Consider the following 25,252-nt stretch of genomic DNA (forward strand, 5'->3'; position numbering starts at 1 on the left):
TAGAAACAAAAACAAAAAAACAAAAAATCAAGCAAGAATTCAGTAGCTGTTTCTTGAACTTGTAGAGGCTAAAGATCCATTTCCTACCTGTTGTTGGCTACGGTCTCTCCAACGGAGACAATGAGCAACTTATTTCTTAGGCAGAAGACATGGAGAAATGCTCACGTACAAAAGATTCACACCTATCCATCTATCTATCTACCTATATCTATCTATCTCGATTTCTCTTGGAGACGACGATGACGACGAGATGAGGAGGAGGAGATGTGTGTGCGTCTATATATGGGAGTGGAGGAGGGTGATTAGCCATTAGTGGCAAGCATTTAATGGTGATTAGACGATGATTGCATCGTTGGTTTTTGCCTGCAGAAACCGGGGTGGCACTGGCACTGGCAGTCAGACGAGCTGCAGAAATTAAATGGCGCTTCGCTGATGAACGCCAGCGAGAAAATTCTATCCTAATGTGGCATTTTTGGCGTTGATTTTTGCCGACGTGTAATCGATGGAACGCGTTCATATGCGCATTGGCTGTGGCTGCTTCTTTTGGATGGGTTGTTTCTGACTTTCTGTTTTCTGCGTGTGCTAATCCAGGTTAGGCAATTATTATGAAGTAATTAGACAAAGATGATACAGCACCTTTTGTGCTAGCTTGTCCAATTAAGCATGATTCTTCTAATTGCAATGTTGTATTTACCATTATTAGCTATAAGAATGTCCCTGCTTACAACAATGGTGTCCCCAGGTAACTTGTGTTTGATACTATTTATTGTTTTATTTGAATTATGTGAGGCTTGAAGACTAACTAACTAGTTTGCAAAGTACACATAGGCATAGGATATATAGTTGTGATCTTTTATGTATTTCTATTACTGAAATGAGAGGAATTTTCCCACTGATTAAAATAATATATTAATCTCTAAATTATAAATCGTTTTGACTTTGGTCTACTTTAAGTTTGGCCAGGTTTATAGAGAAATATAGTAATATTTACAACACTAAAGTAGTTTTTTTAAATCTATAATTGGATATATTTCATAATATATATGTCTTGGGTTGAAAATGTTATTATTTTTTTTACAAACTTTGCTTAACTTGGAGTAGTTTGATTTTGACCAGAGTCAAAACAACTTATAATCTGAAATGGAGTGATAGTTGTGGTCTTTTATATGATTTGTTCACATTGGCTGTTGTTGGTCACTTCGAGTATATGTATGCATTAGAGTTTACTATATGTGCAGAGGATCTATAAGTGTCATGTTGCAATTGTTTTCCTACAAACATATTAATTTATATTTGCCACACTAGAAATTTCTCTCTTTTCTTAACAAAAATGCTTGTCTCTCTTAATTAATTCGAGGTGGTCAAACTAGCATATGACATCATCGATATGACTTACGTACTGATGATAACAATAGACAAGTATTGACTCTACGAAATCTTGTAGATAGAGCAATGACATATTACAGCTGACTAATATTGCTCACAATGTGTGACTACAAATAATTGAAATAATAAAGCCATCCACCAGTGAGAAATATATTATTATTATATTTGTATGTGGTCATTCATAAGTCAGGTTTGCATCCATGACTACTACTATGTTTCACCATTGGTGGACTCTGACGAAATGCCCTGCATCTGATCAGGTGAACTAATTAAGGGCTAAGCCCAGTAAAAGTGTTCATCCCATTTTTTACAATATATCATGTACAATAACTGTTGAGAACTCCAGCATGTTTACTCAGTAGCAAAAGCACCCATTAAGAAAAATTACAGGTTAGCTGAACACAACATTCCCCAATAATGAACCAAGCTCTCTTAATATGGCACCAAATTGATTTATAATATCGATCTCTTGATGAAAAAAGTGACGCGCATATTTAAATTAAGTGTATCTGTGCAAATGTTTCTGGTGGCTTTACACCTTTGAACATGATTCCATACCTCTTTTGGTACTAATTAATAGCTAGTGAGAAGGATTCACGGTTTTTTAAGGAAGAACTAATGCAAATATAATCAGTTGTTTAAATTTACTACTTGAAATATACAAACTCAGATCTTGAAAACAAGGTCACTGTGTTTATGGAATAGTAACATGAGAAGAATAAGAAAAATCCTATAATTTATCTTGACTTCTCTTCTGTGTTTCTATTAATCTCATCTGATCTCCGTGTTTTAACCCTTTCTTTTTATTTTTCTTGTAATATATGCTACCGTTATATTGTTGCACGCATATATATATCTTATGAAATTGTATTTTGATTTAAGCTAGCATCTTGAAAACTTTTGGTTTATTAGTTCTAGTGATTACACAAATTTTGAGGCACCCTACTTCTAGGCCCGACCTCATCAAGTCAGCATTAGTAAACCCTGGAGAGTTGGAATATACTCTGCACCAGTTCTTAAACTAGCCCTGCAATGAATCGATCAACATCTGGTCATTTGGTGTCAAATTGATTCATGGTACACATGTTTATTAAACGGGAAATTTTTAGCTTTAAAATCTTTGACATCAATGAAAATTGTTGTTTCAATTATCTTGACCAGATGTTTAAACTTTAAGACAATTCCCAGTTTGGTCTTTAAAATTCCTTGAAGATTATATTTATGCCTTTTTATGATAGTGGATGATTGTACATGTTTTATCATACAAACGTGGAGAGAGAGAGAGAGAGAGAGAGAGAATCTATACATCTATCAATATGATCACAAAAGTCAGAAAAAAAACAAAAACAAAAATCAAGCCAAGTAGTATTTGCAGAAAGAAGCTGATAATACTACAAGTTTTGGTCTAAGATATAGTATCACGAAGATCCCTTTACCTTGTTTTTTTAGAGATGTCATTTGCCTTGTTAGATTTGAGTCAATGGGTGCTTCTTGATGACAAGTTCATGGTTCAACTCTTGTTATTGTTCTTCGTACATATTAATTTACCCAAAACTTAGTGATAGTAGTATTCTTGGTACAACGTCTGAAATCATAAAGGGATAATTGAATGGTGATAATTAACTCAGATTTTTTTTTTGTTTCGCAAGGCATTATTTTGTGGTCCATGGCTCGTGGAAAATAAATTTTGTACTCTCAAAGAGTCAAAATTGCCTCAGATAGGGGCAGTTGCTGTTGTACATAATGCCAGGGATAACAAGCAGTGACATCGCTTCATGCAGATCAGGTCAAAGACATGGCTGCAGTTGACATGGTTGCAGATCAAATCAGGGACAAGCCGTTACTTGGGCAAAAATGACGCCATTCCTAGCTACTCATTCGCCTTGAAAAAATTATTTCCTTCAAAAATCCTATCTTCCAAAGGAAAAAACCTTCGAGAAGTAAAACAGCTTTGGGAAGAATTGTGATGCTTTTGGTAGCTAATTAAACAATTACGGAAGTCGAAATGCTATAAGTACCACATCCATCAGTGCAAATCAGTTGACACTCCCAGATTTCATGGTAAACTTTCAACAAATGCTTAGCAATCTCTAGCATAATCTAACAAGTAATGTGCCAAAATGGATCCATGGATCCTTATCATGCCTTCGCTTCAACCACACTAGTTCCCTTCATACTTCACGTCTGCCATCACAAAGTGGTATGCCATGACCAAAACAAATATGAAGATTCCCAGGAAATTGGCAAAGAAACCCAGGTCTTGATCGTCAAACATCTGCAGGAAAGATAGGCAAGCACAAAAATGGTTCAGATCTTGAGATTTGAGAAAGAACACAAACAGTATCAAGTTCATATGCATTCATCATTAGGGTAAATAAAAACATAAAAATATGTAATAATCAGAACAAAGGTTACAAAATTGTTGCACATATGGTCTGGGGATATAAAATACTAATAAAGGTAGCAAGAAGAGTTTTTAGCCTTCCAAAACTGAAATGTACATGTTCAGGGATAATAGTAGTATGCAGGTTCTTGCAAAAAATCCTAGATGAACTAGCCATGTGGTGACCCAGAATCAAACTATTATATGCTAAACATCAGAAACAGGTATTCCAATAATGGGTTTCTGAGTTACTGAGGTTAAAACAAATCAATCAATATAGTATGTTCCGTTCATATAGCAAGCAAATTTTGACTACTTGTATAATAGGAATTCTAAGATTCAAAGATCGCATCTTGATTATTTTCATGTGCCAACATGTAATTCAACAATTGAGTAAGCACAGAAAACCCTTGAAAGTTGCTTTTCGTGAGGAGCAAAACTAACAATTGAGTGGAAAGCGTGCCAAAGATCACAAATAACCGATAGACAGGGAACTTGATTAATAATTGTTTAAAACATACAAACATGAAATTTACACCATAGTTCCCAATTGAATAGAGTTCAATTTCGAAATCAAAACAGCGCTTTAATTGATCTTCATTTCTTTTCCTTCACAACTCTATTTAACAGCACGCTAAATCTTTGCCGTATCATATAAAAAGCTCCATCCTCGCATTTATGCTAACCTTAATACCCCATTGCAGAACGCAGTACTTAATTACTTTGAGGTAGTAATGTAAGCTTGTTTATCGTTTTTCCTTCTCTCCCCCCACAACCATCGTATGCACCCATTCCTCCAAGGTTATGGCCCCACCCTCCTATATCATGCCCCTCAATATCATCTTACATGGGAAACTGGAGATGACCATACTATTAAGGTAAAAAGTTCACTTGACTCAGGAGATTTATGAACAAAATATTGAATTGCAATTGTAAGTTATAGAAACCACACAAATAAAGAAAAATAGTAGCGGAAAACCTTTACACACAGGTTAGCAGTGGCAGTGAATACACATAAAAATTCAACTTCCCTTCACAAAGCAGACCAAAAATAAAAAATTGCAACATGAGTATGTTATAACACCTGCCATCTTGGTTATTGCACTCAAAACTACATGTAAATTGGAGATGGAAATGGACAAATGAAGAAACTAAGAGATTTATGATTTATTTGCAAAAAAATATACAGGAAAAAGAAAAACATCAGGTAAACCATATTAGTTATGTACAAAGCTTTATACCATAATTACATATATGATTAATTATACCAAAAATGAATCAAGGAATAAAATTTGGACAACAAAACAAACAGACAAGTAAGCATATTTAATTTTTCAGACAACTTATAATGATCTTTTATTAATTAATTAATTTTGGGTGAAAGAACTAATGACCATAAAAGTGACGTGCTACAATGTGCTGTGCTTTAAAACCACCATGTCACTAGATTCATATTCTGTGGCCGCCATGTACTGGGAAGGCTCAGGTGCAAGGTTCCCTGAACCAGGGAACCTTGCATCAAACCAGTCGCAAGGCCCTATATATGTTACAGCAAACACATTTTGCCCATACTCAGCAATGTTAGGCTAGCCACGACACCCCATGGATTTTAGGAAGGGGTGACTGGAGAGGAATGGGAGAGTAGAATTAGCTGATGAACATGATAACAGAAGGGAAAATAGTGGAGACGAAGAAACATCAGAGAAAAAACACTGGGATCTTTATTAGCTTGGAGATTTCCATGGGTTAAAAATGAAAAGCACCGCAAATTCTGGAAATATGTTAGCACAACATACCAAAGATGTAAGAAAAGCCAGAGATGTATTGATCCCTAGGAATAAACTGATATTTCTGCAGACATACTAGTTTTCATCATGTGCTGAATATCAAGTCATGAGTAAGGCACCAAGTAGGGCTACTGGCACAACCAAGTTACCATGTCCAGATAGCAATGCTAAGCTAATGGTTGCAAACTTTAGCTTCCGTCTATCACAACTATCATGTTTGAGGAAACATGGAAAATCTAAGAATAAATGGAGCTGAATTTGACATCAATTATGAACCAAAAAAAATAGCTTCTCACTGTGGGATCCATAAAACGGTATAGGTAACAATAAGGCTCAAAGTAATAACAATGTGATATGCAAGAGCATATATGGCAGGCATTATTATTTAATAGTAATTGTTGTGTGGTACTTGACTTTCTACAAGTTATTTGTACCAAATCAAGCCATCTTACTGTTACCACATATTTCAAGTGGATATAAAAATTAATCCTAACAATGAATCACCGCACATTGAATCCCTAGATAGATTACACACATATGCTCATAAAATAGGCCATAAAAACAGGTGTCTCACAAGCAATTCCATGCTCTATCCACCAGAAAATTTCTCCATGCACATCACAGAAACAAGACAGATAATAAACATGCGACGACATGCGTGCCTTGTATTAGACTTCTCTACAATGGATTTCAAGTAACATTCTACCACCCATTTTGAACACAAGATTCCTTCATGAATTTCCTTTGAAAACCTCACATCCAGTGCCAAAGCAAGTGGATGTTTGCTTTCCAATCAACCCGCCGCATTCAAAATGGTACATAAAGAAAGTTTTCTGGAATCTGTTACAGCCGCGCCTTAGTTCTACATGCTACCGCATAAATCTAATCTAAGTGCGAAAAATTCCTCCACGCACGATCATTCTTAAACATACTACCACATTCGCAGGACGAACCGTCTCCAGCAGACGCCGTGGTCTCTCTCTCTCCAAGGACACGCAGTAACTCGTGATCCGCGCAGATGCCATTTTTTTACCAAGAATGGGTAGGAAGCAAACAAGAAATCAAGAAACCCCAATGCGGGTTCATGCGACGGAAACAAACTGTTACTTGTATTAAGGTTAAGGCTCTGAAATTAAGGGAAGAGCTTCTTCCAGATCTAGAAGAGAAGCTAGGGTTAACGAACGAACGAACGCAAAGCAAATTCCAGACATAAGTAGTCCCGATGGGAGAGGGAGAGAGAGATGAATCAGAAAGAGGATGTGGATGCTCACCATGATCCTATCCCCTGCTCTGCTCGCCCGATGGAGATCGCCGCCCTGTTCAGCCGCGACTCGTCTTGGCGGCGCAAGGAGACGGGAGATTTTCTTTCTATTACGCCACAAAAGAGGGAAGAGAAATGGGATATTCTGCCACGGCCAAAAAAACAGTTTCGCTTAAATGCCGTTCGAACAAGGGTTAATTAGATCCATGCCATTATAAAATTACCGATTTGAAAAAATATCATTACTATTCATAAAACCTGTTATATGCCATTGTATTTTTTTTAAATTCAATCCACGCCATTGCCGTCCGGTTGCCATTGTATTTTTTTTCAATTCAATCCACGCCATTGCCGTCCAATTTTCTGTTACCATCACCGCTACCGTCAAGGTGGGTCCACTCGTCAGACCCTTCTTCAACCTCCAGCCAATGCCTCCTTTCTCCACTGAAAACTCAGTGCGGCAACTCCTCCAAATTCAACTCTCTCGGCCATTCTCGTTCCTAATTGATGAAGGGGAATTACTCCCTCTACTTCCCTATGCCATTTCCACACAAATCCCCATTCAATCGGACCCCGAATCATCGCCAACTATCACGCCTTAACTCGTCATCTCCATGGCCAGACATCGAGTTCCCACCAGCCGTTCTACCGCTTGTCTACATCTCCAACGTGTTCCAACAGCAGCAGTAGCAACAGGGCAGCAGAACGAATCAATCTCTGCGTGTACCACGGCACAAAGGTGCCACCGTGCCGCCCAAAACCAAGACCATGGAGCTCGACGTTGTCATGCTCTCCCCCGCACTGGGCCCCATGGCACCATGCGCGTCATGCGCCGCGCCCGGATCATCGGCGACATGCTGGAGCCCGGTTTGTCGGCGCCGTGCTGGTATCAACTCTTTACGGTGGCTGGAGATTGAAGACGGTCATGACCTCGACGGAAGACGCTATGGAAGATGATATTGATAGAAAACCTGACGGCAATAGTATGGTATGAATTTTAGAAAATTGTGATGGCATGTACTACTAGATTTCACAAATAGTAATAGTATTTTTCTAAATGGACAATTTTATAATGGTATGATCCAATTGACCCTTCTAAGAATTGGATTCGTTAAAAAACCATCCCCAAACGATGCCAAATATTTTCTTTGCCATATTGACCGATTCACTAGATTTCTACCATTTTTTGCACCCGGGCTGACTAAAATACCCTCATCCCACAGCTGCTCCACATCAAGGTCAGGGACAGCCTGCTCTGGCTCAAGGCCAGGGAGCTCGACAACGAGGTCGTCCTCATGAAGCGGCAGGAGGAGGCGAGCTGGCATGTCCGGATGCTCACCCACGAGACACAAGTTGCTCGAATGCCACACCATGCTCTACACCATCCTCATCGAGCTCTCCAGGGTGCTCGGCCTCACCAACTGCGCCGTCAGCCCGTCAGGATGCCCGCCGGCGACGAAATGAATTTGACGCATGAGCTCCGGCGAGACGGCGGCGAGGTCGTCGGGGGATGATGACGCGGACGTCGTCGAGGTGCGGGGGGCAATGGCGTCATACTTCTCGGGTCAGCGAGCTGCGGCGGCGGCAAGGAGGGCACCAGTGCAGTGGCGGCGATCCGGTTGATGTCGTTGAAGATGGAGATGGTTGGGTCGCTCCTGTAGTTGGTGCATGAGCTCTGCAGCGCGCGTGCGCTCTTGAAGCTGTACAGCCTGTGCGCGAACTCGCCGCAGTGGGAGAACCCGACGGTGTGCGCGCCGGCGAGCGCCACGAGCTCCCGCGGCGTCGATCCCTTCCGCATAAACAGCACTGTCATGGCGCGCGCGGACATGTTGATGCGCGGGAGGTAATTCCCCTCGACATCGCGTGCGTCGGACTGGCGCGCGTCCCGGCGGCCCAGCGCGACGGGGTACCGGGATCCCCTTTCCTCAGCTCGACGAGTGGGTATTCTGGTAAAAGTGGCAAAAAGTTAAAAGCTCTCTCACCTTTATATCAATATTTTACTACTTTAAGACTAGCTACTCCCTTTCTTTGGTTTTTCCTAATTCATTCTTTGGTTTTCTCCAAAAATCTAAGTCCTATTTGTAGTCACTATGTGTTAAATTAAATTTTGATCGAAAACCAAGAAGCCATTCTAGTACTTATTGGTTGCATGTTCATTGGTTTTGCTAAATGATGAGTGAGATAATTGCTTCTTGGTATTGATGAAAAAGAAATATGTCTCAATTTTTGGAAGGAGGGAGTATTTCTTTATAACTAGCATGGTGGCCCTATGCAGATTGCGCGGCTAGCATATATGTTTTCTTAATGTATTATTCAAATATATTAAAATGACAATATAATTTTAAATTTTGTATTGTCTTTACAAAGCTACTAATGTATAATATTCATATTGTATTTTATATACGTGTTAGTTATTAATTATTTTTAATATCAGATTTTAGTTATTTGTAAATTATATTCCTATATAGACTCTAGAATTGTCCTTCAATATTTATTTTTTTTTAATTTTGAATTTTCGTTATCTGTAAATTGTATTTCATATAGACTCTAGGCTCTTCTTCCAATATTATTTATTTTTAATTCTGGATTTTTATTATTTTTAATTGTATTTCTATGTGGACTCTAAACTCATCATTCGATATTCTTTAATTTTTAATTTCGAATTTCAGTTACTTATAAATTGTATTCTTATATTGACTGTTTTTTTAATTTCAAATTTTAGTTATTTGTAAATTGTATTTTTATACGAACTCTAAACTCTACTTTTAATTTTATTATGTTTATTCTGAATATTAGTTAGTTTTAAATTCTTATATGGATTCTATACTCTACATCTAATATTTCTTATTTTTAATTCTGAATTTCTATTAATTCTTAATTGTACTTCTATATGTACTATGTACTCTACTTCTAATATTTCTTATTTTTAATTTTGAATTTTCTATTGTTTCTCAATTGTATTTCTATATGGACTCTAGTGTCCTCTTTCAATATTTCTTTTTTTTAATTCCGAATTTCAACTACTTCAAAATTATATTTCCATATGGACTCTATTTTTCTTTTTCTCCGATTAATATGAGAATTTCTAAGCTGTGAGAACGAACGTGAAGGCTTCTTTTTCTATTCCTTTAATAAGTTAATAGATGATGACTAGTGGCCCACATTCTAAAAATTAACAAACTCGATTAGCGATTTGTGTCGACAAAACTCCTCATGCTACCAGCAACCACTAATTGTTAGTCCACGCACCGCCACCATCGCTCTTTCTTTATGAGTCACCATCGTTCCTCCTTTCCGTCTTAGCATGCGCAACCGCACCTTCTAGTTACACTCCATGAGCCACCTTTTTTTTCCTCTCCATCTTGTCATGCACACTATTGTAGGGATTCACGGAGGCATGAGTCGACCCGATGAAGAGCGGAGATGCTAGATCCAGGCTCCTTCTTGTTGGATCTAGCAGTTCTCCAACTGTCGGAGGGAAAAAAGAAAATGGAGAGAGAGAGTTAGTGTGTGGTTGGTGAGTCACTGGACTTAGAGATGGATGAAATAGGGTGGTCCAAATTGAAATGTAAAGTTAGTTGTTCAGTAAATGAAAAGAATGGTTAAAGCATGACATAATATGAAAACTTTTAAGAATACATAGCACGAACTATAATTTAGTTTTTTTCTTTAGCACAATTAAAGATGAGTTGTCAATTACCCGATACTCCTGTGATATACTAAGTCTTTAGCACAATTAAAGATGAGTTGTCCATTACCCGATAGTCTTATGATATATTAAGTATTATTGGGTCAGTGTACTTGGCTATTACTAATAGTCTTATGATATGTTGACGCATGAAGATGCAGACTTCTACTAACACGGGCTAATTAATTATGGTTAGATAGATTTAGCTAAAAAATGATAAAATTAATGCCATTAATTTTGCTCAACAATAAGGGATTCGATTGTGGTCTCCTTTTCTCACTGCATAATCGTTTTCTCACTGCATGATATACGATTGTAGGTATTTCTGTAATTTTTTTCATATTATTTTTTTACATATACGTTAATTTGGACTAATATTGTTTCTCATATTTAAATAATAAATCATTTTTCATATTTCTCCTATAAAATGTGCAGAGGGCATTGTATAATTTGAAAATTATATTACAAGTGTATGTAATTTAATGTGTAAGATATGAACTTATAGTATAAGATTTAACTTTTTATAAAAATGTCGCACGATAGTAGATAGGTAATGAACTAAACAACCATTAAATATATAGAGAATCCATCGTGTGTTATTGATTTTGTCCTTATTCTACAATATGCCACTAGGTTTGTCAAGTTCTAATATGCCATTGCTTATTCTACAATATGCCACTAGGTTTGTCAAGTTCTAATATGCCATCGCACTTTGCTTAACTTCTATAACATACCATCGTCGTCTAGTTAGCTTTCGTAAGTATTGTATAATTTTATTGTAATGACCGAAATAGCCGTGGGACGAAAAATTCAAATATCATATTGTAAAACTTCCAAAGTTTGAGATGGATATCTTCTCTGCCTTGTTTATAATATGATATTTCGGAATACTCGGCCAAATTTTGGAATTTCTGTCCCGGGGATATTTCAGTTATTAGAACAAAATTATACAGTACTAACGAAGTCTAAATGGACGGCGACGGTATATTATAGAGGTTAAGCAAAATACGATGGCATATTGTATAACTTAATAAACTCAATGCCATATTATAGAACAGGGACAAAGTCAACAGCACACATTGGATTCTTTTAAAAAAATAATCTAGTCAAAAAAGTTTCTTTATTTTATTCAAAACAAAACATTTTTTAACCAAACACGTTAGGAGAACTTCGAAAGAAGGTAAGAAAAAAAAGGAGGTTTAGTCATTAGCTCAAACACACGTGGAGAAAAGTTACTCACATCCATGGTATGGTATATACTCACATTAATCGATAATATACTAATATTATCAAAATTGTTCTTCGTCTTAATACGGTGTAAAACTAAAACTTTACCCTTATATTCTTCTGTTGTTCCATCTTCTTCTCGCTTTCTCATTCTTATTTATTTTTGATAATAATATTGCTACAATCAGCACCAGTACTTGCACATGAATACTAGCAGCTAACTCATATGTGTGTGCTCCGTAATATACATCATCTATGTTTTTACATGAGTAAACAATAATTATTATATTTGTTAATGATATTGTAATTATATAAGGTACCTAACTAGGTTTGTAAGAAGTGGAAAGATATTTTTGTTAAACATAATCTAGAATGCTATAAATAATTATATTTTTTTATAGATGAATTAGATATCGACACTTGTTAAGAATCCAATTATCATAATGCTTTATATATATTGTTCAAGTGAGTTATGATATTCTATTTAGGATGTGGGTTATGAGAGGTGGGATTGAGAAAGGGAAATGGATGAATGGCTAGGATTAAATGAGGTGTGATGAATGTATGGCTTAATACAATATTACCCTTTGGAGGGTGGGATATTATTTCCCTATCTCATTTTCAAATAAATTACATGTCTATATATATTACAATGAGATCTAGAGATAAAAATAAGATTTAGTTTATTTCTAGTCCAATTTTTATTATATATTGTGTTTTATATTTATTTAGATAATTTATTGTTTTATAAGTAGATTAGTTTATCGTACCCCATTTATAAAATCCTATGTCTGCCACTGGGGCAGGAACCTTTGATTCGCGGATGGAGATGGGCGAAAGAGACGGTGGATCTCACCTTGGCTGGCGCAGATCTCCCGACCGGCCTCACCTCCCTCATCGGCTTCCCGCGGCGTCGGTCCCGATTCCGGTAGTGAGGATGCGAGCAACGAAAGCTCGTCTGAGAGATAGACTTAGCTCTGGATTTTAGGCCTTCAACCTATCGGCCCAAGAATTTAGTGCAAATCCTCATTTTGAAACCGAGCAACTTCAAAGCTAGAATATGTCCACTTGCCATCCCTCATCTTTCTGTCCGAGCATCCCTAAACCGCAATACTAGAAATCTACACCCCCAACTTGCAAAATCGGATTAAACAAGGCCCTCTGACAATATATATGGCTGGTTTCGATGACATGGCAAGTTGACCCAGTCCATTCATGTTGGCTAATTGTTTACGTGGAAAAAAATAAGCCCCACATGTCATTCTCACTCTCCTATCTTTCCCACCTCCCAAAAAGTGCGTCGGCATGGAGTGGTGCCCTGGATGTGGAGACGGCTCGAGGATGGCTGGTGATAGCACCCACGGCGATGGCAAGCTCGACGTGCCACATCACTTGCCCCGTCACTGTCACGCCCGCTCACGATGATGGAGAAGAGAGGGGCGATGGTGAGGCCGCATCCTTGTTTCTCCCCTCCCTCTTCCTCCAAATCCGGCATCCTAACAAGCTCGTCGTGGGCAGTGCACGCGCCGAGGCACTGTGTCGGCCTCCACGCCATCATCCCCCTTCGTGCCCCGCATGGACAAAGCATCCCTCCTCGTGCGCTGCCATGGTTTATATCAACGAGCTCCGCACTCGTGTGGCCTACCCCGAGGCCTACATGAGACAGGCTGCCGCGGTGAGATAAGAGCCGAGCTTCGACAACGACGGCGGCAATACCTCCTACCACCGCGCTGTAGGTCGATGATGCCCTTTGTGTCCAGTTGCCTGCAAATCTTCTCTGCTTCCCCGCTGCCGTCACACGGCCTTGCTCTTCCTCTACCAGTGACAGGGGTGTGATGTGAGGCAGGCTCGTCAGTTGGGAGCCCTGGTTTCCTTCCCCCGCCACTTCGCATGCCACTACGCCGCCACGGTGTCAAAGCTCCTCGGCAGCTCTGAGTCCAACGAGAGAGCCCCAGACGATGACGGGCCATAGCTGTAGCCCGTAAGAACATGAGCTCGCTAGCTTTGTCGCCTCCCTTCTCTTCTCCTCCATTGCCGTGGATCACCGGAGCTCCCTCGTCGTTGGCCTCCCACCACCTTTTACCTCCCGCGGATAGGCTCGCACCTCCTTCCCCACCGGCAAGCTCCAGGGGAAGAGAGGGGAGAGGTGGAAGTCCACTTACATGTTGGTTCAACATGTTTTTTTTTTTAAAAAAGAAAATGATTGGAATGCCACGCCAGCCAAAACAACCATCCATACTACCGTATGGTGAAGATTTCTAGTATTACGATTTAGGTATGCTGATTAAACTCGGTGTATAGATGAGGGATGATAAGTGAGACTTATTCCTATAAAGCTATAAAGTTTAGCTGCAAGTGATCACGTGTTCAAGAATGTCAATCTTTTTCTTTAATGTTAGAGCATCACCAACAATACCAATCCTAGATTTTATGGGATTTGTGGTCAAAAACCGTTCCCAATGGATTCGCTATCATCTCTCTCAATAAATCGAGTTCCCAAAACCTGATTTTTCATTCTCTGCTTATAGAGAATCGAGTTCGCTCCAATCCATCACAAGACGCGCGGACTAGTGCGATCATGAGTAGTGAACGCCAGTTATCACGAACAGTGGGTGACCGCGAGATCACACGATAGGATGAGATTGAGGGTGAAAACACATCGTTTTCCGCGTGCACGTTTCTCAAACTACTAAACGATGTGTTTTTTGCAAAAATTTTCTATAGGAAAGTAGCTTTAAAAAGAATCATATTAATCCATTTTTGAAATTTAAAATAGTTAATTCTCAATTTATCATGGGCTAATGGCTCTCCTCGTTTTGCGTATATTTCCAATCTTCTAAATCCCCGTCTACTCAAACTCAGCCAAGGGTAGTTTCCAATAAAACCGACTTTTTTTTAACAAAAATAACCAATCTCTTAAATAACCATTTATACAAATTCTCTTTAGGATTAGGATTTTCCAAAATACGCACCGTGGGGACGGAGCTCCTCTGACATAAAATCAATGGGCCGCAGACTTTATGTCCGAAGAGGGTCGCTGATAGGTGGGCCCCTCTGACTTTAGGTCAGAGGATCCTCTTCCGCACCGCGGTGGGGTTGGTGAGGGTCGCACTCCCCCGTGGCCGTCGGATACGATCCCACCTGCGTACACACCGAATCGAACGAGCCGCTCGCCTGTCATTGTCGTGGCATCAAAGGCGCGGAGGTGGGAAGTGCACCCACAGTCTGGCCTGACCTGAGTGACCGGACCAGGCCAAACCTCGTGCCGTGCCATTCCCGCGCCGCGAGTGGGGCCCACATGTCATATGCACGCGCGCCTCTCCCTCGCCTCGGATCCATCCGCACCGCCCCCCACCCCACTCCGCATATAGCCCTTCTTTTGTTGGTAGCATCGCCGGCGAGGCCAACCGGATTCGCGACGCGAGCGCGAGGCTCATCACCGACGGCGGCGCCCGCAACCGCGGGAGCGATCCCCTCTCCCCCCGCCGCCCGGCCTGCGGAGAGTAGGGACTCCCTCCCTCTCTCTCTCTCCGGTGAGCGACCCAGATCCGCTGCCCCTCTTCCCACCGATCCCCCCGGCAACAACCGGCCAGCTCCGGTTTTGCTGCTGGATTTGGTTGAGCTCGTGGCCTCCTGCGTTCCGAATCCTTGTCCCTCCAGTCTAACTGACTAGTATGTCGTTGTTGTTGTTGTTGATCATGGTGGAGTTGTGGTTGGGGTAGATTTGGCGTAAGTAGCATTTTCTGGTGAGGGTTTTCTTCTTCGACGTTGCCGCGCTTGGGTTTATAGTCAAGTGGGTTGAGGAGGGACAAGAGGAGGTGAAATGATCCTCTTACCGTTTTGGTTATCTCCGTGCGATTTCAATGCAACGCTGGTTTAATTAATATGCCAGATTGGTGATTGGTGAAGATGCCTAGCTCTAAAATCCACAACATGTTTTTTGTTCTAGTCCATATGTCGGCGAGTTTGTGATGCTGATGGCGGCATCCAATTTACTATCCGTGGAGTGTGGGGCATCAATTAAGGGGTGATTGTCTTAAAATTCGCGTGTTTGCATTCATCAGGGCTTCTCTTTGGATGAAGCATGCCAGAGATGCATGGTCTAGGTCCATGATGTATGTTGTTGTTGGAGCAACATTTATGATTTAGAGTTTTTATATGGTAGTTTGGGTTTTCCTCGATATTAGGTTAAAGGAATATATCTAGCATATTATCACTTTTCAGGAAGTGCACTGGCTGTAGATCGTCAGTCAAGACAACAGTTTATTGGTCAGCGGAGCGGGCTAGAGCAATGTTCTCCCTGGCGTATGGTCTATGGAAGTACATCTTTAACAAGACAGAGTTTCATGTTCTTATTCTAGGTGTTGACAAGGCTGGCAAAACGGTAATAACTCGCAAGTTTGTTTTGGAAATAATAGTTAATATCTATAAGTTTTAATATTGTGTTCTACTTCCTTATGTCACAGTTGTCTGATCATTTATTAATTCAAAGATTTCCCGTCCCTTTCAAATAAGTGCACTCATGGTTGTACATTGTCAAGTTCTTTGAATGTACCAATTCGTACACCGTTATGTACCTCAGTGTCTGTATCTTGAAATACAATTTATTGTCATGATGTTCTCTGTAGCATACCGCACAATCTTGTTTTGGGAGACTATTTATTGATTGCATTGATGGGAAATTACTTGACCGTTGGTAAGTGTATTTGAAATGTAGATGGTGTCCATGCAAACTACTACTCTGGTTCTGTTGGAGTATCTAGTATCTTCTACCATTGCTTATAATGGATTTTTAAGTTAACTTTCTTTCATCATGGACATGGTATACTATCTTTCAAGTTGATTTTTATCATGTTCATATTATAGTGCTTATGCTGCACTTCTTCAATTTCATATAAACGCTTTACATATTAAAATGTAGCAATTACAATTTTTTAACCTAAAATTGACATGTTTTTTCTATATTTTATGATATAGACTTTGCTCGAAAAGATAAAATCGATTTATCTGAAAGGAGAAGGGCTTACACCTGATCGCATCGTTCCCACTGTTGGACTTAATATTGGCCGTATTGAAGATGCAAATGCAAAGCTTGTTTTCTGGGATCTGGGAGGTCAGGTATACAGAATTACAGACTGAAAATCTTAATTAAAGATAACAGTCTGGGAGTAACTTGGTCTGCTGTGGTCGATTATCCCTTAAGTAGGCTGTCAAGCTCTTTTTTGTTGGTTACATATTATTTTCAAGATGTATTAGGTGTGGAATGTATACAATAGAAAGTGGAGGAGTAAGATCTAGTTGATTTTATTAGTAACTAGAACTCCTGATGAGGTAAAACATCAAATGATATGCTTAGAGTGAGTGTACACTGAATCATGAATCTTCCTTGTGAATCTGGAACAACAGCATGCTTGAACTCAATCTATTTTCGGAATGGGTGGACAATTTTCATATGATCAATCATATGCTATACTGCTATGCATGTAGTTGCCTGATAATAGAGGATTTGAGAAGCATTGTAGTTGTGCTATTGTTGAATCCATTGGCTACCTACCGTGTTCTTTGTATATTCCATGTTGTTGGGACTTGGGAGGTGTTACCTTCCCTTTGTAATAGGAACTAAAAAACTAAAATTTAGCCTATACAAGTGATTATCTCTCCCAGTAATATAAGATTTTCATTTCTCCTGGTTCATATTTTTGACACACTTTACATGCTTGTCTGCTTGATAGGTTGGACTTCGCACAATCTGGGAAAAATATTATCAAGAGGCCCATGCTATAATATATGTTATTGATGCTGCCGCTGCATCATCATTTGAAGATGCCAAATCTGCTCTAGGTATTTGATTCTTTTGCTTATTTTGTTTTCAATTATTATACTGGTCAATTTCAAATATGGAAGGAAATTATAGAAGAGATCCTCACATTGAGTTCTTACTTCAGAAAAGGTTCTTCGTCACGAGGATCTTAAAGGGGCACCGCTGCTGATATTTGCAAACAAACAGGTGAATGGTTTGCTTACACTTTCCTGAAATGACCTATGAAATACTATTTTTCTTTGCGTTATTACCCATTGGAACAGCTACTGATTCTTTGGGCTAGAAACTGTGCTACTTCAAATGAAGTTGACATCTCTATTAAAAAAAGATGATAGTCAAATATCTAACAGTATCAAGTTGTTTCAGTTAACATATGTCCATAAAATGTTTGAAATATGAATTATCAAATATACAGAAAGAGAAGTGTAACCTCAGCTCTTGATTGTCTAAATTATTGAATGAGCAGGGAATAGAAAATTTTGTATATTCTCCCATTATGAAATTTGATGTTTTAGGTTTTTCCTGGTCTTCAAGGTTACAACTTGACCCTGATTTTATGAATGTTAGGCTTTTCCTGATGTTTAATGTAGAACTTATGAAACTATTGCTAGCAAGAAAATTATAAAATTACTTTGATACTGGATTACTGGTTTCAACAGCTTATCTGTAGTATCATTTTCTATCCTAATCACTCTATACATATATGTTTAGCACTTATTTTAGATCAGAGGGTGTGTAACTGTATAGGTCAAGGTTTCTCAACACATTTGTCACAATTTGCGGAACATTTCTGTGGTGTAGCAATTAGTTCTTCATGTATCTTATTTATTGGAATGGTATGCTGAATAGCCCTCGTTTTGATGTTCTTGCTTACTGTATGTTCCCCTTGTTGCTATAATTTCAAATGCTTCTCATGATAATATATTTGAGACAGTTAGTTTTCAATTCATGTATAAATTGAGATCAGAAATTGAAAAGGTGGTGAGCAGGAAATAATTTTGTGCCTTCTAGTTTAGTCAAACGATTTATTTTCATTCTTCCCAGCTTCCATTAGCTTTGATGTGGCAATTTTTTTTCCATAAATGGGTCATATTATCATTTGTGACTTATTTTTTATATATTGATGCTGAACGGTTTTCAAAGTTCATATTCTTATATCAAATTGCTTTGTCAATGATGATTCATCTCATGATCTCATGTTTCAAGGTACTATTGAATTTCTTTCAACAGGATTTGCCAGGGGTCATCACTGATGAAGAATTAGCTAGATATCTGCAGCTTAAAGAGCTAGATGAGAGGCCGTACAAGTTTCAAGCTGTATCTGCCTATGATGGGTGAGCACAGTAATCCTACTGTTTTGTTAACTTCATCTGAATATGTAATAATTGAAGAAAATTTTCACGTGTTGTCATGCATAATTTTGCACCTTTCCTCTGGTTGAATAACTATTGTGAGTTATATGCTCATGTTCAAGCTTTACTTTGTTGCTGTACACAATGATTACCCTTTGGCCTGGTTATTGTCCATTAGGCATATACGGTTTTTGATACTTTTACTTTGATCTGACGTTGTTATTTGTCTTAGGAGGGGGATCAAATCTGGCATAGATTGGGTGGTGGAACAGATGGAAAGAAGTAAACGCACTGAAGTTCTGAGGGCGCGAGCAGGCTTTACTGGGCAGATTTAGAATGTTGACCCGCAGTTTTCAACAAAGATTTCGAGGGAAAAAAAATTCAAGGCATTTGATTGAAAGGGCTTCTGTTACTTATGACAATATGCAGCTTGGCGGATTTCAGCGACTACATGGTTCATCCTTCCAGATGGCACACCAACAAAATTGTTTGCCCTTGTGCGTTGGTGAGTGAGGTGATTCGTTTGGTTTATGAGCATGGTATTCTGCTCTGTATCTAAAGATCCCCTTAGGAGTCGTTCATATGATTGCTTTTTTTGATACATGGAAAGTGTCCGTATAGAGGAACCAGAGATCGTGCAACCTCTGTAATGTTCTTTGTGAATGGGAAAAAAAAAAGGTAAAGGAATCCATTGTAATTGGAGTTCCATAGCATGATCTGTGGACTTGAGCTTCTGATTATAGTTCAGGAGCTAGAAGCTTAGAATTACAACTGAATGTAGCTGAATGTAGCATTGACAGGTTGCTCAACTTCAATATTGCCTCGCAGCGCTAAAGACAATGGATAATCATCTAAACCCACGGCGACTGTATAGTATAGCCCGTATCAATGCCATATCTGAAGTACCATCGGAGAACCGGTGCTTAATGCTTGAATATGAAATCAAGACAAGCTGCATAGGAAGTGATGCAATACACAATTGGACAAACTGGGTTGTGTGCTTGATGCTACTCTATAATTTATGATCGTGTCCTTTACAAAACGATGAAATTTGGTGGATAAATTTTGCCACTGATTTTTCACTCAAACCCGGTTGCCACTCGTCATATGACATGCGAATCCAAGGTCCATGAATCGTACTCGATTGCATCGGTGCAGTCACTATTGGCAGCATTCAGACTCATGCCCCCACTTCAAAAACATGAAAAATCCTGCCAGCATTTAGGCACACGGGAACACGAGAATCTTTCCAGAGTAATCCAGGAAATGAGATGTCTCATGCAACACTAGGAATATACCAGCTCCCTCCCTCTCACAAAAAGGGCAGAATACCACGTTGTCAGCAAAGAGAATTCGAGAACACTACAACTCACCATACAGCAAAGACTCGACAACACCACAACTCTTTACTCACCATAAAACATGAATTAGTACCTACCATAGAGCATGAATCAATACTTACCCACCATAGAACATGAATTAATGAATCCAGCAATGGTTCCAAGCAAAAGACCAAACGGCCGGAGAAGCCAGTCGGACTGCGCTCAGACAATCTGTGATCCATCATTGGCAGCCGATATGCTCACCTGCAATTTTCAAGCTTAAATACACATTCACATGAGCACAACTATAATAACCACAGAAACATTGGAAATGCTAGCATAGCAAACATGGGCACCATAGCAACTACAGTGAGAATCTCTTGGCAAATGGCGGTGCTTTACATGCTGTCCATATTTCTCTTGCTGGCTGGGGAGAGGAAATTTCTTAATGTCCTCATTAAAATTAAAAAAAAAATGTTGACAGGCTACTGATCCCTCTAAAGCTGAGGCACCTCAGTTCCAGCAAGTGGTTGGGATAACACATCGTTCCTTTTTATTTTTTTGCCTGAAAGAATTATGCAACACTTATTCCAATTTCAAAATGATCCGCTTGGGAAATGAGTAAAAATATTACATGTAATCTGAGAGCCCCTTTGACCACAAAAGGAACTCTACAGATGTAAAATGCACAAGTAACTAAGATCACATTAACAAAAACTTTGCTACTTTTGATGCATGACAATAGATAGCTGCGGGAAAAAAAAATCAGATGGAGCAACTTTTGTAACAGAAGATGCGTTCTAAAAAAATAACCAATAAATGCATACTTTCAACATCAACTTTATAATAGTCATGCTTGCAATAGAACAGAAATACAACAAAGAAGTTTACTCAACCAAAACACAATACGAACCCAACCCAATTCTACCATTCCTCATCATGACTATGCACCAGACTCGACTCTCAGAGCAATCTATATGCTACACAAGAAGAAGCATATATCACATCAACCTAAACCTAACTGCAATTCCATTTTTCGGAGTTTTCATTTATTTAGTGATAAATACTGATATCAAAATAACTATGGGCTTTCTGATAGTCAGCCAAATCAAGCAAGAGAGAAATCCTCAGGCATTTGCTATCCTAAATAACTATGCCAATGATTTCAAATCCATCATCCATGTAATCCCCAAAAATCTGCGACAAAGATATCTAAAATGTTTGTTTAAGAAAATAGTTAGTCAAGTAAACTACAAAAGCATTTCAAAATATCACACAGATTGGTCAGAAATGATGGTAACATAAATGATATTTGGTTGCCTACTGCTTTGATATAGAATGTCATTTATTAAATATTTGTTCCCACTAATAAATTTCACCTATGAATCTGCATTCTATTAGTACAAACTTCAAATGTGAGCGACATATTTGACTGCTGAATCCAGAATGATGAATAAAACAAAGGTAGATTGGTATATGATGTATGTAGCTGTGACCTATCAGTTTATCACCATGTTATGTATAGCGGGATGGTTCAACAAACTAGGTCAATAGCCCCATAGTCTTTGAAGAGAAAAAAAATTCAAACCCAAATCATACAAGTACAAATGATTGAAACATCATCTATTTGCTAAAGAAGACCATTTTGAGGTCTGTAATGTACCAGATGCAGACCATTATTAGGCCAATCATGTACTAGGATACTAGACTTCTTGTAAGTTAGTTCTCTTTCAACATATTGATAACCACAATTTCTGCAATATTCTTCTGTGAGGTATAATACCAAATTATCAGCTCTAAAGGAAGACCACACACAAATTACTTGAATGGATAGCAACGACAGGAATTCATGGTTCATGGTGAACAAGAATCAATAGCTATCGAATAGAGATTCTTAATTAACACTGGATCATAAGCAGGCATACCAAAAACCGTTACAGCATTAACTTCACAATAGAATATTGAATTAAAACCAAGTCAATCTTATCAAATAGCTAAATGCATGGCTGTAACAAAAGAAGCTTTGTATATTCAGAAAGACAGACAGCTCACAGCTTCACTTACTTTCTCTCAGTGACTTGTCTCGCCATTGCCCTAGAAGAAACCGAAGTGATCGCCCATCCATGAATCACTAAATTCATCCTGAGAGAACTCCACAAGTTTGTTTGCTTAAGACAGAATACATATCCCAGCTAATTTGGAGATACCACAAACTCACATATAGGACTTCTATGGGACTCCACCGCCAGCTAAGTAACTAGAAACACAAGGTAAACTACTACTACAACAAGAGATAATGCCACAAGAACAATAACGACAACAAGAGCGGTAAGGGTCGGTCCCTGAAACATCTGTTTTGACCCAGCTAAACATACAGCATTTCTCCAGCACAACAAATGCCATAGCCCATTACAGCATCCGCCCAAGATTGTCAACCCTCAAGAAGGGCAAGTTCTGCAAATTCCCTAAAATATCTTCCGATGGATCGACATCCAGATGGAAGGTGCCCATGTCCACAACCCCACCGCTGACATTCCCCCTTGCGTGAACATGTCCCCTGGTAGCACCATCTGTAGACTGTGCCTCTTCATTGATGTTAATCCCCCTCACCTCCTCTGCCTGTCCATCACCACCCTCCTCACCCTCACCCCATCCATCCTGCCCATCCATCGGCTCAATGCCGCTCTCCACGCCGCCGAATGATCGCCTCTTGAGCCCGGCACCGACCTTCTTGCGAGCGGTCGTCTTCTTCACCCTACCTCTGGATGACCCGCCCCGCGCGCTCCCATTCTGCGGCTGCCGACCAGCGCTGCCTCCACCACGGCCACCATAGCCCCCCCTACCACCCGAGCCGGCGCCACCAGCGGGCGCATTGTTCCAGGGGAACATCTTGTAGAATGGCTTCCAGTTGCCATTGAGGTCGGCGGAGGTGGGGTAGCCGAGGGGGAAGAACCCCCAGGCGCAGTGGTACATCTCGGTGCCCGGCACGATGGTGGGCGGGGTGGAGATCTCAATAGCCACGAACCCCTTGCGGCAAGACTCGTTGGGGCACTTGAGCGCGCGCCCCACGAGCTCGCGCTGGTACTGGTGGACGTAGGAGCAGAACGGGCAAGCCGTCCAGAACTCGGGGGATTCGGCGGCGGCGGGCGCGGCTGGGTGGGACGCGGCGCCTGGATGGGCGTGGGGGACGGCGACGGCGACGGGCGGCGGGGGGCGGCGGTTGGGATCGGAGAGGATGGCGTAGGCGTCGTGGACGAGGCTGAGGGCGACGTCGGCGCCCGGGTGCGGGTTGGTGTCCTGCCTGAGGAGGAGGGCGAGGCGGCGGTAGGCGCGGGAGACGGCGGCGTGGTCGGCCGGGTTGGTGGACGGGGGGAGCTGGAGGACGGCGAGCGGGTCGGCCTGGCCCGAGGGGAGGACCGACTGGGAGGCGAGGAGGACGTCGGTGACGGCGAGGAGCTCGTCGGCGCCGGGGAGGAGCGGGTCCGCCTCCACCGCGCGCTCCGCGAACCGCTTGCACCCGACGAGGTCCCGCGCCGCGAGGAGCTTCCCGGCGATCTCCAGCCACCGCTCCGCCTGCACCCTCCCCGACGCGACGCCGCCGCCGCCGCTGCCGCCGGAGAAGTCCATGGTAGGGTAGGGGAGGGGAGGAAATGGGGGAAATGGTTTTGGTTTTCTGCGGCTGCGTGTGTGTGGGCGTGGGGACGCTTTTGTTGTGGGAGGGGACGGAGGAAAGCGTGATACACTCAGTGATTTCTTTCGTGGTTATTACCAATATTGATCCGAGTAATTAACTGTTTTTCATATTTTAATGTACGACGCTGATGACTGTTTTAACGTTTGACCATTCGTCTTATTCAAAAAATTTATATAATTAAATTTATTTTATTGTGACTTGATTCATCATCAAATGTTCTTTAAGCATGACATAAATATTTTCATATTCGCATAAAATTTTTTGAATAAAACGAATAAACGTTGGTCGAAAAGTCAACGGCGTCATACATAAAAAACCAACCTATACAACGATGGGACAATACATAGTACAACGAATCTACCCTTTTTATGGGACGGAGGGAGTACTGTACAAGAAAAAAAATATTTAATTTCTGCCTAAATAATAAATATCTGAGTATTTGTTTAGGCAACAATTAATATTATTGCTATATATGAGCAACTACCTCTATCCCATAATATCTAAAAAAATCCAATTAAGAACCCTATGAATCTAGACATACATTATATCCAGATTTATTTTTAAGGTATTCTTGGGATAGAGAGTAATGCCAATAGTCTACATGTACTCTCTAAGCAATTAATCCGAGTATATCTTAGAGCATTATCTTTTCAGTTAAGTAGTGGATCTGTACACACATAATAGTAGTTGACTAAATCTCAGCAGGACTCACCACATACCATGTCCTATACGGGAACAACCTACGGATATAGGAGAAGTTCCGCATAAGGAAAAACACCCAGAGTTCTACATGGAAACGACAAGGACTACTCGGATTCTATCCATATTGATTTCCCTAGTTCTACTTGGACAAGGGGACACCAATGGGTATAAATACAAGATCCCCTAGGAGGAGAGGGGGACAACAAATCGACAACCACCACAATCAACACCCACCACAATCTACGGGACAACATACAAGCCAACATACACCAAGACAAGACGCCGGATATCGACTTCAGGGACAAGCACGGCTAGTCCCCTACGGTGTCTCCGGATACTGTCAGGAGAGACGAAAGCGCTATCTCTGATCTCGCCGGGCACGGATTCGAGGAGGAAGACTACCCTATTGTCGATTACGAGTCAGACCTTCAGACCGCCATGTCGACAACAGTTAGACAGGCTACCCCACATATTGTACTGGTGTTATTATGGTGAATAAAGAGCAACACCGGCTTCGGCCAACAGGATGTAGGGTTATTATCTGACAATTCAGGGGCCCGAACCTGTATAAAAATCACTGTCTCCATCTCTTTTACCTCAGTCTCGCGTATATCCTAGCACCGACGATC

The 25,252-nt window shown here is 40.4% G+C and overlaps 3 protein-coding genes across 8 annotated transcripts; 1 reads left to right on the plus strand and 2 right to left on the minus strand.

Annotated features, from left to right (window-relative positions):
• Positions 1-3,341: 3,341 nt before the first annotated feature.
• On the minus strand, positions 3,342-6,954 carry LOC9267004 (dolichyl-diphosphooligosaccharide--protein glycosyltransferase subunit 4B-like). The gene is made up of 2 exons (NM_001424155.1): positions 6,828-6,954; positions 3,342-3,661 (listed from the first exon to the last, which is right to left on the minus strand). The coding sequence occupies exons 1-2, from the start codon at positions 6,828-6,830 to the stop codon at positions 3,548-3,550; spliced, it is 117 nt and encodes a 38-aa protein (NP_001411084.1). The 5' UTR covers positions 6,831-6,954; the 3' UTR covers positions 3,342-3,547.
• An 8,174-nt stretch (positions 6,955-15,128) lies between these two features.
• LOC4333026 (uncharacterized) lies at positions 15,129-19,602 on the plus strand. Of its 6 annotated transcripts, none has more exons than XM_026023703.2 (7): positions 15,129-15,265; positions 15,939-16,116; positions 16,710-16,850; positions 17,465-17,573; positions 17,678-17,739; positions 18,760-18,887; positions 19,138-19,602. In XM_026023703.2, exons 2-7 carry the CDS (start codon positions 16,024-16,026, stop codon positions 19,238-19,240), a joined length of 636 nt encoding a protein of 211 aa, XP_025879488.1. In that variant the 5' UTR covers positions 15,129-15,265; positions 15,939-16,023; the 3' UTR covers positions 19,241-19,602. The 6 variants fall into 6 exon arrangements, with proteins under 6 accessions (XP_025879488.1, XP_066164445.1, XP_025879487.1 ...); XM_066308348.1 differs by having other exon boundaries at positions 18,784-18,887; XM_026023702.2 differs by having other exon boundaries at positions 15,957-16,116.
• Positions 19,603-22,236: 2,634 nt separating this feature from the next.
• LOC4333027 (uncharacterized) lies at positions 22,237-23,904 on the minus strand. The gene has a single exon (XM_015775641.3). The coding sequence runs from the start codon at positions 23,852-23,854 to the stop codon at positions 22,637-22,639; it is 1,218 nt and encodes a 405-aa protein (XP_015631127.1). The 5' UTR covers positions 23,855-23,904; the 3' UTR covers positions 22,237-22,636.
• Between the last annotated feature and the right edge of the window lie 1,348 nt (positions 23,905-25,252).

This window comes from Oryza sativa, chromosome 3 (assembly GCF_034140825.1).
Source record: "Oryza sativa Japonica Group chromosome 3, ASM3414082v1".
NCBI lineage: Eukaryota > Viridiplantae > Streptophyta > Magnoliopsida > Poales > Poaceae > Oryza > Oryza sativa.

Coding starts and splice junctions, on each gene's coding strand:
- LOC4333026 (XM_026023703.2), top strand. CDS start 16,024: ATGTTCTCCCTGGCGTATGGTCTATGGAAGTACATCTTTAACAAGACA. Junction 16,117..16,709: donor TTGACAAGGCTGGCAAAACG/GTAATAACTCGC, acceptor TTTATGATATAG/ACTTTGCTCGAAAAGATAAA. Junction 16,851..17,464: donor TCTGGGATCTGGGAGGTCAG/GTATACAGAATT, acceptor TCTGCTTGATAG/GTTGGACTTCGCACAATCTG.
- LOC4333027 (XM_015775641.3), bottom strand. CDS start 23,854: ATGGACTTCTCCGGCGGCAGCGGCGGCGGCGGCGTCGCGTCGGGGAGG.